Genomic DNA, 12,685 nt, shown 5'->3' on the forward strand with positions numbered 1-12,685 from the left:
TTATCATGTGAATATAGCAAGACTGAAGGTCATTCAACTAAGTTCAAATAATACAGACCTGAAAACGCTACACAAGATGTTTATTCATATCCATCATATCCATTTTCACGTACTATAACAATTTTCGAAACCTCTAAATATTTCAACAGATAAAAAAACTAATGGGAAATAAATGAAAAATATAAATCTTAAAAAATATTTACACTACCATAGTATCATTTTATGTTCATTCTGTGACTTTAGAAAAGCCCTTTTCACTGTCATGTCAAAATAAGATTTGTTGGTCAAGAATCGAAGCCCCAAAAACACACTTAACCACCTCCAGCAATAAGGTTCCCAATGCAGAAACAAACGTTATTTCATGTACTTGCTTTCCTGTTCAGCTAATAGTTTCGCAGAAGCTTTCGCGTCAAAGAAAAGTTCATTGACTTCTTGAATCTCATTTACGGTGACGCTCTCTTGACCATTGATTTTGGCCAACACAGAGGCAGGTGTTAGACATTGGACTGCATACCGGAGTGTGGTTTTGGTACCGATATCGCCAAGCTCTTTTAAGGATTCATCGTCAACTTGGATTCCTTCTGTCTGGCATCTGATTTTGATGATTTGCATCATTTCTTTTTGGGAATAAGGCATAGTACGGATAATCATAACACGATCTAGCAAATCCAAAGGCATACCGTGTGGAGACCGTAGATCAGTGCCCCTAATAAGGCAATGACCTCTGTTGGTTGCGAATATGACAATAGGTGATAAAGAGGATTCTAAAGCTTTATGTAGGTATGTGAAACACTCAATATCTAACATGTGAACTTCATCAATAAACAAAACACCAGGAACCAACTCAGCTACACCTTGGTCAATATATTTGTTGACCACCTTGTTTATTTCTTTCCGTAGTTTATCAGTGATCTCAGTTTTCTTTGGCTTCATCAGCTGACCCATCATAGACATTATGTCCTGTCCACCTTGGGGTCTAGCGTTGGCAATATCCAAATCATGCAGGGTGACATCCTGGACAACCTCTTTCTTCTTGTGGACATCGCCCTTTGGTAAAGGGACATATTCCTCAGCTTCTAAGTCAAATTCAGTAGCAAAAGCATCCGAGCGACCTTGGCGTCTCACAGCTCCACTGTTAGCTTCAATGTAAATAACATCTCCCGGTTCGACCTTTTCTTTCTGTAAACTCTCGTAAATGGAAGGATCCAGTTTTAACTGTTTGGTACCTTTTGCAGTTTTCAAACCGATAATAATGTGACTGACACTCTTTCCATAACCCCCAACTGGATTCTCTGTTTCAAATGGAGTCAACTCTGTGACTTCTCCTTCATATACCTCCTTGGTTTCCTTGATTCTCAATCCAATGGCTCTTCTGAAGTTCTCCATCAGCACTTCAGTTTTCTTGACTTCAGTAGAATAAACCTCACTGCCAACCATGGGGCAGAAAGGAACTTTTGGTCCCAGTTCCTGAGCAATAGCAAGTGCCAAAGCAGTTTTGCCTTTTTAGAAGGAAAAAAGAAGTTTTTATATCAAAACAAATTCATAAGAAATACTCAGATAAGGCATGTTGTTCCCTTTGAATAATGTTAGAGGCTTTCTCTCAAATCACACTATATTTTTCCTTTTAAAATAGGGTATTTGAGCATCATCTTATCATTTTTTGTTTTTTCCTAGGTTAAAGCTGGACTAATAAAAAATGTATTGCCATTTTAAATAAGAATTTCTTTTCTTCAAATCATAACCTTTATTATGTCGATCTCAAGCTTCTATCTTAAGACGACAAACCAAAATTTCTCCATTTTCAGTCCAGCCTGAGAGTGTTTATTAATAAAAGATTAAAATCAAGAAATAAAATCAGGAAAGAAATGATTAATACCTGTCCCAGGTGGTCCAGCAAGTAAAATAGCTCTGCCTGCCATCTTCTTTGCTTTGATCAGCTCCACTATAACACCACATGCCTGATAAAAAAGAAATTTTGAAAAATACTAGTTTTCAATATTAAATCTTACTCTAGGTAAAGTGGAAACTTGAGTCAAGTTATATAACTTTATTTGTTTTAATTGTTAGTTTTGAGGGTTAAATTTTTTCTCATCTTTAGTTATCAAACGAAAGCAGGAATTTGATGTGAGCGTTATTTTTTCAAAGAATCCTTTGACTTGAGCATCATTTCTTGAAATGGAAACACACGGCATTTCCCAAGCTGATAATTGCAATTTGATTGTCAAATGTAATCGAATCTCAATCGAACGACCGATTCCTGGGTAATATTCTGGTTATGTTCAATTGCATTCGAATAACGTTTGATCGATTCAATTTATTGTCAATTACATTTATTGTCAATGAGCTTGGATTATGTTTGATTACGATTATGTTCGAAGTTAAGTTTGATTACAATTTTAAATCAAATTGGCCAACTCCTTTGGATCTTAATAAGCGTGGACATCAGAAAATCAGATAAGACCGAGTGCATAAGTACATATTAGCATAAGAAAGTTTTAAGATTTTCTTCTAGCCCTTGACCCATTCTGGCCTATACTTCATTAGATAAGATTGCAGAGAGCACTCTGAAAATAATGGCCTTCATTTTCCACTTTTAGGCGGAGAAAATTTAACGCCGATTACGTAATCTCTCTTCAAGGATCAATCAAAATTTAGATAGCCGATTGTTTTTAGCGCCCGGCTCACTGGAACCTAGAGCAGTAGAGAACGGTTTTTGTCAAAGTTCGATTAAGTTTGATTTCTTTAATTGAACTGTATATTTTAAAGAATTTGTGAGTATTCGATTAGAGTTTGAAAACCAAACTTAGGTTCGATTCAATTTCGAACGTTTCGAAGTTCAATTAATCATATCTTGAATAGTTGTTTTGGAGAACACGACGGCCTATTGAATAACTGAATTACTCCACAACAGTTACCTAGAGACAAGATAATTTATCACCTTTTCATTCGCTGAGGAAAAGTAATGTATGTGGAGTAATACACTGTTTAGGAGTCTCGCTATCTCCACAATCATAGTTCGTCCACCTCCCTTTCTTAAGGGGGGATGACAACTTCCGAAAAGTTGAAGAAGGGGGATCAGAAAATTTTTTTTACGGGGGAGAGTGAAGTTTCCCACGGTTGCTAAAATCAAACCAGGCGATATCAATCGAACTGTTTGATTACCGAACTAATTGAACTTAATCAAACTTAATCGAACGATAAGTATTCGATTGGGGTCAGGATCCAGATACCAAACCCAGGGCCGGGGGGTGGTGTCAAATTTTTTTTTCAAATTTCAAAAAGTCAAGTTGGTATCGATACCAAAATGAGGGGGTGGGTCCCCCTTTTTTAATTTTTGCTGAATTTGAAATTGGTATCTGACTTAAAATGTTGTACCGGGTGCCTCAGAAAAAACTTTGGACGTTTGGCGAGCCACTGAGGCCGAACAAAGTCTTGTTTAGACTCAAAACCACTTTTATTAGAAAGAGGACATGCTAACTTAAATTTTGCGGTGTAACTTTTTAAGTTTGGTCAAGTAGTTGTCAAGTTATAAGCTTTTGAAGTCAAAATTCACTTTTCGAAAAGTGTAAAAAATACGTAAAAAAAGGTGTATTAAATTTATGCAAATAATGAAAAAATAGCTCAGTATTTGACTTATTTAACGACTTTTACGACATAATTAATTGTTAAAATACTTTTAAAAGCAGTTTTCGTTTAATACATCGTCAGTTTTTAGTAAATAGTCAGTTTTTAGAAATATTTGAAAAAAATTCTTATCGAAAACGCTTAAAAATGCTTAATTTAATACCCTTTTATTACGTGTTTTTCACACTTTTCGAAAAGTGAATTTTAACTTCAAAAGCTTATAACTTGACAACTACTTGACCAAACTTAAAAAGTTATACCGCAAAATTTAAGTTAGACTATCCTCTTTCTAATAAAAATGGTTTTGAGTTCAAAAAAGACTTTGCTTGGCCTCAGTGGCTCGCCAAACATCCAAAGATTTTTCTGAGGCACCCGGTATAATGTAAGTATAAAAACTTATTTGAATCGTTTAGACTATACCCTGATTCTATATAAAAGCTTTCTTCATTCTATAATTGAAATTAAATTTTTATTTAACTTTTGCTGCTCTCAATCCTTTCAATCAACCAAAATTCATTCAAAACTAGAGTTGAACAAACTGAGTCAAGTCTTAGCAGATCTTAGAACTTTTTTAGTCGTGATAAAATTTTTCTGTACATAACGTTCATCAAAGACTCTAGGCGTGCCTAATACAATGAGTTTTTTATCTAGTCTAGTTTATCAACTAGTTTTATGAATTTGATACATTTTGCCAATTTAGTTCAAGAAACTTAATTTACGTTGTGTTAGAATAAGAAAAACTTGTTTTCATTTTCTTGGAGTCTAAAGTGTGGTATATACTGTAATATAAGTGATTAATAAGAGGAATGTTCTTTGAATAAAAACATCCAAAGATTTTGTTTAGCGTCCCTTGTATGCAGTATCCTATGCATATAACTTCTTGCATTTTTACTGATTGCCAATTTAGGGTGGGTCCCCTTTTTCAGAAAAATCGGGATTTTCAAGTTCGTATCGATACCAATTTAGGGGGGGGGTGGCTCCCCCTTTTTCAGAATATCAGGATTTTCATGTTGGTATCGATACCAATTTAGGGGGGTGGGTCCCCCCCTTTTTTAGAAAATTGGGGTTTTCAAGTTGGTATTGATACCAATATAGGGGGGTGGTGGTGTCTACTAAAAGTCAGGTTTTTGGGCCCTGGGTTGGTATCCTGGACCTTGACCCCCCCTGCAATTACCGAACCAAATTGAACCAAGAAATTTTGGCAAAGTTTGATTACTGTTCGATTGATGTTCCATCGTGATTCAATTGATTTTTGATAGGTTCAATCAAGGTTCGATAGGTTCGATCAATGTTTGATAGGTTCGATTAATGTTTGATTCTCTTTTTGATTGCACTGTGCTTTCTGCTATCCATCCGCACCCTTTCAACGCGGACCCTTTAGGCCACTGCTTACCGTAATTTAGGGTCTATAGGTTTAAACCAATTTAGGGCCGAAATCTCAAGGGGCCTAGAATTCCCAAGTTGTCAATGTTCTCTGTCATTAATTCTATCGCGGGTATTCTGGTTTGTTATTCAATAAGCCACCGTGTTCTCCAAAACAACTATTATTTGGTCATCCGTATCAGAAAATCCATAACATTTGCTTTATTTTCTTGCTAAGCTTTGGAAAATCCAAGATTTTTCCTTAAAAATTCTTGAATGTTACGGAAATCCTGAAGTTTTTCAAAAGTAAATACACCGTTTAACAGTGTCGACTGCGCACGCGTATGAACAATTTTCCATTGTTTTGATTTTGGCAACCACAGGAATGGTAGTTAAACATCCAGTTGTCATAAGAAAACCCAGCAGAGAAATGGTAGGTAAAGAGCTCACTTTTAATCATAACTTCTTTTCCTCTAGATGAATTTTTGTGAAATTTTCAGGAGAGATACATAAAATTGTCATTAATATCATGTTCAAACATCTAAAACATTCTTTTTAAAGGAAAGAAAACAAATGGCAATGTTTACATTTCTCTAACCTTCCACATTACTAAAAGTGAGAATTTTTACCAACCGCCTCTACGGTGGAGATGGCAAGACTGTTAAACGGTGTATTGTAACGGAAATCCATGTCGTCCACAGATGGTAACGGACTATAACTGGAACCGCCCATTGTATTCGACAATTGAATCGCAATTTTTTGATTACGTCCGTTTGTGTTCAATCAGGGGGGGTTATGCAGTTATTATATAAACACTATGACAATTACTACCGTGGTGGTATATATATAAACCAAAATTTGGGAAAACAATTACTCCACCAGTGGACTAACTGCAAGATGGGTGGTGCCTAAGCCCAAAATTGTGGATTTTGGTAGGATATGGTGTACTAAGTGAGCAACTTTTTCAATTTTTCACTTAAAATTTTAGGCTTTTAAAAATTCCGGAAACAAAAAAATTCAAAACATTTTTTACAAAAGTAAAAAAAAATCATAAAATTTTTCTTCAATCAAGGCATGGAAGATATTTTAACAAACTTGGAAAATGATTGAGATATTTAACTCTTGAACGGTCGTTAATAAGACGTACCCAGTAAAATGGTATCAAAAATGAGGAATTCAGTGAAAAAATTGCCAAATTTGGCATTTATATATGGGGGTGGTATACACCAATTTTGAGGGTAAAATCAGTTAGTACACTATGGAATAACTGAAAGGGTGGTGGTGTCTGTAGAAAATGTCCAAAATTGCAGTTACTCCACATAGTGTCAAGGAGTAACTGCAAGACCCCCCCCCTGGTTCAATACACCTTTCCCGTAATTCCAACTTCTCAGAAATGAATGTGGCCTGGGAAAATCCACCTTGTGTATGAAATTGTTTGGGAAGTAAAACTAACGCGTTTTTGCCTGCGAGGGGTTAGGGAAAGTCAGTCAGGACCTCTTTGGTCTTTTTTAACATTAGTTCCGATAGAATAAAAACAAACCTGATCAACACAACCAAACCTTGTCTTGCGTTTACTCTTTCCTTCCCAACAACTTTCGTTTTTGGTTATGTAGGTTTTAAAATCCCCAAGTAATGAACCTCTTATAGCTTTATCTGAATGAATCTGGTTGAAACCTTCTGTCAGGTTTCATTCCGTACGTTTTTTATCCACGTGGTGAACGGGTTTCCCCGATTTCCCGATAATTAAAAATTGGAACTTTCCCGTGGGCGCGATTGGGCGTACCGCCATCGCGAAATATTTTTCGTGAAAATTTACCGTATTCTAAAGCTAATATAATCTAGATAGGAAACAAATATTAAATTTGATCTTTTTTTGTTCGTATTTCTAAATTTCAAGATAAAAGGAACTATCTACGAATTATTTTCTTTAACGGGCGTTGAATCGACATCGACATATTTAATGATGTCATAATCAATGCCGTGCATATCTTGTCAGCCCCGTGCATATTTTGTCAACATCCTTTTCATTGGATAAATACCACTAAAATATACAAGATAAGTAAACATAAATTTATCGCCCGCGAGCACGGCTTAGCTAAGCGCACCTCTCTTATTCATTATCTAAGAATTGAAGCAGGCAAAGATTACCGCGCGGCTGATAGCGGACGAAGGTTTTTTTGAAGATATTTTCAGTTATAATCCAAGGTTGAACAAACTAAACATAGAAAGGGGGTATTTTTTAGTGCTCTATACGATGATCGGTATTTTTTTTGAATTCTATGTTTAGATTTTTCTACCCAGCCCCGTTTCTATGTACGCGCGCCCTGTTGGTAAGACCTTTGCTTGAAATCGAAAGCGAAACCAAGATTATTTAGCGCACACTGCCGTTTGCGTAATATCGATAAAGTGAAATGAGGTCCTGACTGGGGAAAGTGGGTTTTCAGCTTCTAACTTTTGATAGCGATCTTCCTTTGGCAAAAAAAAATTCAGGGTGGTTATAATATCATGACATGAATAGATTGAACATACTAAAATTTGAGGGGACTTTGATCTACAGAACTTACGAAAAGCTCAAAAAACGACTTTTCCTAAGGAAACACAATCAAAAACAGGTTTGTTTACCTCCAGAGACCAAACTGTGGAGAGTATCAAAGTAATGCGAGCGCATTAGTGGGAAAAGTGTATTGATTCTCGGCGTTTGATTCATTCAATTAACACGTTTTGATTAGATAAAAAATTCTACTACTTCCACTAAAAGTTTGAACTATGAATTATTTACCTCTCTTGCATTTTCCTGACCAACCAGTCCAGATCCGACAGCTGAGGCAGTTCCATCTTCATTCAATCCTAAACCTTTGACATGACTGTGAGTTGCGATTCTTTGAGTTTTTGTTGTGCTTTTGACTTCCTCAATCTTCATGATGATCTTTGATTTTAGAACCTATTGAAAATTAAACTTTCCTAGAGTCCAAATCAGATAAGAGATGTTGTAAACTTTAAACAAAATGAGCGGTCTCAACAATCACAATCAAGGTATATAATAAACTTCTTCACAAAAGCGTGGTCGACGAGAAATGCGAATCAATCTTCTTAGAATCCAGTAGAATCGCGCGTTTTGTGCAGGTGAAAACTAGTTTCAATCAGCAATTCCGCCCCTTCAATTTTTTTCGTTCTTTCTAGTCCGTGGTAATTTTCCGGGGGTCAGGATTCGATTATTATCAGTTAGGGGTTAGGGTCAGGGTTGCTAGTAACGGCTTGTCACTGTGCCGGGTGCATACTCGGCGCCTTGGGCCCCGCAGGGTTGCTAGTAACGGCTCGAATTTCAGTCAGGTTAAAAAAGGGGTACTTTCACCCATATTATAATAACAATACCCCCGTCTTTTGCCAGTTCGGTATAATATGTTATGAATTGCGTGATTTTGCTGTGCGACGATGGCGCAAGTGGTATGGCGTCGGGATTGGAAACCAAGGTTGCTTGCATTTGGTGGTTCGAACCGAGGTGTGGGAGTAAGTTTCAGAATTAGCAAAATAGCTTCAAATAGTCAAGTTCAGAAAAAACTATGTCCAGAAATCAGAAAAGACAGAGTTAGAGATGGGAAATAGAGAAAAAGAGGAGAAGGGCGGAATTGGTGATTGAAACTAGATTTTTCCTTTTGTGCAGTGGTTTTGAGTGATAGCTTTTATCGAACAGAAAAATATTCTGCCATGGCCATGGCAACGCCCCTCCCTCAGGGTGTAAAAGATTAGGCAATTATTTGACAAGATTTCACAGAAACTTTCTTATGTCATTGAAAATTTTCAGAAAGTTTTAAAATTTTTGCAAAAGGTTTCTATCAAATCCATCTTTAAGGGTCTGTCAAACATCAAATTACAGAGATTTTGCTTTGGGCGGCGGCCAGCCGTAAACAAACTAAAGGTCATAGATCAATGTTACATGATCGTCCCATCACCAAAATTTGGTGGTTTTGGTGGCGAAAACTGGCAGCATTTTGAGTTTTGGAATCAAATTTCACATTGTTATTTTTATTGCAGTTTTTCTTATTTAGTATGGCAGTAAAGATGGAGGGTCCCTTGACGAAGTGGACTAATGTTGTTCAAGGCTGGCAATACCGTTGGTTTGTTCTTGATGACCATACTGGTCTCCTTTCATATTACACTGTAAGTTTTACGAATAACTTTATTACAGTTATATCCTTTAATTCAAACGTCTCTAGTGGAATTAATGCCAGACCTAAAAGTTAGTTCTTTTCTTCTTTGTTCCTTAGATGAGGCCCCTCCCAGCAGCGGACCCAAATTCACGCCATCACGCCAATTTTTTTTCGATTTATTTCACGCCATTACACCTGAAAAATTTGATTTTCACGATCACGCCAATTTTTTTCGATTTAACGTCATTACGCCTAGAAAATTTAGTTTTTATGCTCATAATTTTTGTTATATAAACTGTGTGTTTGGTCGTCAATCAATTTTTCATTGGCATTCTCATACGCGTAAGTAAGTCAAGATTATATCATTTTACCTATCGGAAACACCCAAAAAATCTGGAAGAAATTTGACCTCTGTTTTTCTATTTTTAGTAATACACAGGGGTAAATTCCAGTTTTTTTGGGTGTTTTCGATAGGAAAAATGACGTAATCTTGACTTATGCATTTCAAAAATTGCTGGACAACTGGTCACATCATCAAAGGGTAAATTAACAACGCCCCGTTAGGTAACGGAGAAAATTTTTGAATTTTGAAGGGTTCAAAGTGCTGTTTTAGGATCCATTTCAATTCAATTTGAAAAATAATTCATGTAAAAATAACGGAAATCTTTTAAAAGTACAAGCAACTTGAGGGGGGCATTAATTGTGAATTAGCGTGAATAGTTTTCAAAAGGGGAACGAGGAAGCGCAACCATGGTTTGCGCTGACGGGAAAATTTTCAATTTTCGACCCTCTCATAGCATTTGACTTTATTTTGAAGACTAGCTAGCAACTGTTAAATCGGAGGTTACAAGGATAAATGGCAGATGAATAGAACTATTTGCACCGTTTCTTTTATGTTTTAAAATGAAATCTATAGCTATAGGAGGCCCCACCATAGTTGGGGCCAACCAAGAAAATTTTGAAATTTAAACCCTCTAAATTGGCGAAAATGGACATAGAAATACGATTCAACTAATGAATATAATTTTCACGATCAAGCTGAACTGCAAATCTCACGCCATCACGCCTAAAAAAACTCGATTTCACGATCACGCCGGCACTTCATTTCCACGCCATCACGCCATTTTTTTCAAAATTTCACGCCATCACGCCACGAAAAACCCTCCGTCATGCCAACCGCTGGAGGGCCTCTTAGATATGTATAGATTTATTTCAATCAGTACCTGTGAGTGGTCCTACTTAAATCCGACAGCCCTGCCTAAATCCGATGGGGTCTTTCAAAGATACAAACTAAAATAAGAACAAACCTTTTGCAGTGACGCAATGAAGATACCAAAGTGTCAACTAAACTGAGAGATTTGATACACATTGATTTGAACCAAATTACAATAATTGTGCTTCTTATATAAAACATAATTTTTTATTACATAAATTGTAAACATGTTATAAAACGACCCACGGCATGGCCCGAACATGTTCGGGCCTCTTGATTAATACTTTTTAAAAATGGCCCGCGCGTGGCCAGCGCAGTTTTCGAACCATGTTCGGGCCAGATTTTCGAAAACTTGCTACGATCGCACGTGTAATTTCAGGACCTAATATTTATATTTTAAATTCCTTATTTTAGCAAATAAATTTAAAAATCTTCATCTTTATTCAAATATATATTGTTCAAATATAAAAGTTAATCATCTATTTTCCAATTAAGTTAGAAAAATTATTAAAAAGAATGATTTGAATCTTACATAATATGGTCTTCTTTTTATTCTTTATCCTGTTCCCTTTTCTCGTGGTCTTCTCCTATTCAAAGCAGAATTTTTCTGGATCGTTTTTAGTACTGTTATACAACTTTGTGAATCAAACTGGTATTTGGAACTTTGAATTTGTCTAATGAAAATATTTAACAATGGATGATGATAAACCAGGAAAGGTAAATAAAATTAAATTCTACTATTCCTACATGGCCCGAACATGGTCCGAACAAAATGTTCGGGCCGATTCAATAATACTGTTTTGTGGCCCGAGCATGGTCCAAACAGGCCCGAACATGAGCATCAGATTCAGAATAATAGAGGTAATTAATTTTACAACTCACACTTTTTTGATCACATTAATTGACATCTTGACATTATAACCATCTTACTAGATGTTTTGTTTCTAGAGTCTCTTGCAATAGTCTATTGTCAGTGTAGACCCAAAAGCTCTAAACCAGCATCTAATAACATGAAAACCAGAATATGATTCTTCAATGGGAATCAAAACTATAAAGTGCACTTACAAACATCAATTTGTCAGATCTAACAAGATTAATAACCGCACTGTCATCATTGACAATAAAACAAACGATTTTCTGTCAAGAGCCTTGTAAACATTCCAACAACTTCAATCAAAATGATCTATCACAGCTCAGTCTACCATTTTTAGCGCGGTCCGAGGATTGAGCCAAGAACACTTCGCGAATTCCTGCGCGGTTGAAAAATTTCAATCTGTCAATCATTTTCTCAAGCGAAGAGTACGCGAAGCGATTCTAGCTTTATGATATTGCCGCGGGTCATCAATGGATAGTATTCAATTATCATTATCCCTTTATTTTCATTCCTAGAACTTTTGCAAAAAAAAGGAAAAATAGAAAAGTTGTATATACCGTGAGATTGGGTAACTTGCATCAGTGGAGGCTAACATGCATAGCCCTCAAATGAATGACCTGTCTGGTCATTAAAATACAACTACACAGCTCCGCTCTCAGCTCTACTCTACCATTTTTGTTTTGATTTAACTTTGTATTTTATTGACCAGCCAGGTCTTTCATTTGAGGGCTATGCATGTTAGCCTCCACTGATGCAAGTTACCCAATCTCACGGTATTTTTTACTGCTCTATTCACATACTGAATCTGAAAGATCTTCTATGTGGCGTTTTTTGCAAACTTCAAAAAACTGATATTTGTCCCGCCTTTGCGGGACTTTGGCTTAAATGCTTGAGTGCAGCATATAGGGTACAAAGTCCAAACATGCGTGAAGAGTTAGGTCTACACTGATTGTTCAACTTGGAGAAGGAACCGTCAACTGCTCCAACTTGGGACTATCTTACGCAACATGGGACGGCCATTCCACCACCATTTCACCGATCCTCCAAAGTCATTTGATTTGAGTTCAATGAACCGCGTATTAAAAAATACACGATTTCTCTTTCACACCGAGTAGGCTTTTAAATCGAAATATGAACAAAATCCGTAGTGGAAAACACATGCGAATGTGAGCGTTTGACGTGACTTGCGCGGCAAGTTACACACTCGTTATTTGTTAAAATCTCATTGGGCGGTAGGCGGGGGCTCTTAATTCTCCATTCGGTGTCCGGTCATTTTAAATGAAAACCTTAAAAAGGGTGCGCTATCAGTGAAAGTTACCGTGACATGTTATGACAGAAAGTATGATTGACAAACTTGGTGGAGTTATCAAAACAAATTTATTGTCAAAGAGATTTAATAACAGTAAGTGAAAATACAGGCCAGATATCAACAAGTCCCATGTTGCGTAAACTCGTCCCAAGTTG

General features: G+C 36.5%; 2 protein-coding genes across 2 annotated transcripts in view; one reads left to right on the forward strand and one right to left on the reverse strand.

The window, feature by feature from the left end:
- Positions 1 to 63: 63 nt before the first annotated feature.
- Positions 64 to 8,084, reverse strand: LOC136812867 (ruvB-like 1). Its single transcript, XM_067069392.1, has 3 exons — positions 7,766 to 8,084; positions 1,877 to 1,958; positions 64 to 1,499 (listed from the first exon to the last, which is right to left on the reverse strand). Exons 1-3 carry the CDS (start codon positions 7,904 to 7,906, stop codon positions 355 to 357), a joined length of 1,368 nt encoding a protein of 455 aa, XP_066925493.1. The 5' UTR covers positions 7,907 to 8,084; the 3' UTR covers positions 64 to 354.
- Positions 8,085 to 8,934: 850 nt separating this feature from the next.
- Positions 8,935 to 12,685, forward strand: part of LOC136812868 (oxysterol-binding protein-related protein 9-like) — a 35,173-nt gene continuing 31,422 nt past the window's right edge. Inside the window, exon 1 of the mRNA XM_067069393.1 lies at positions 8,935 to 9,144. Coding sequence (XP_066925494.1) covers positions 9,034 to 9,144 — 111 coding nt within the window. The 5' untranslated portion in view covers positions 8,935 to 9,033. The remainder of the gene's footprint in view (positions 9,145 to 12,685) is intronic.

This window comes from Clytia hemisphaerica, unplaced genomic scaffold (assembly GCF_902728285.1).
Source record: "Clytia hemisphaerica strain Z4C2 unplaced genomic scaffold, Clytia hemisphaerica genome assembly, whole genome shotgun sequence".
Classification (NCBI taxonomy): Eukaryota; Metazoa; Cnidaria; class Hydrozoa; order Leptothecata; family Clytiidae; genus Clytia; species Clytia hemisphaerica.

Bases quoted from the DNA above. Each gene is read 5' to 3' on its own strand.
- LOC136812867 (XM_067069392.1), bottom strand. From the start codon at position 7,906: ATGAAGATTGAGGAAGTCAAAAGCACAACAAAAACTCAAAGAATCGCA. The intron at 1,959-7,765 runs GTAAATAATTCA...CTTTTTTATCAG, and splicing joins GTCAGGAAAATGCAAGAGAG to GCATGTGGTGTTATAGTGGA. The intron at 1,500-1,876 runs GTATTAATCATT...CCTTCTAAAAAG, and splicing joins TGCTGGACCACCTGGGACAG to GCAAAACTGCTTTGGCACTT.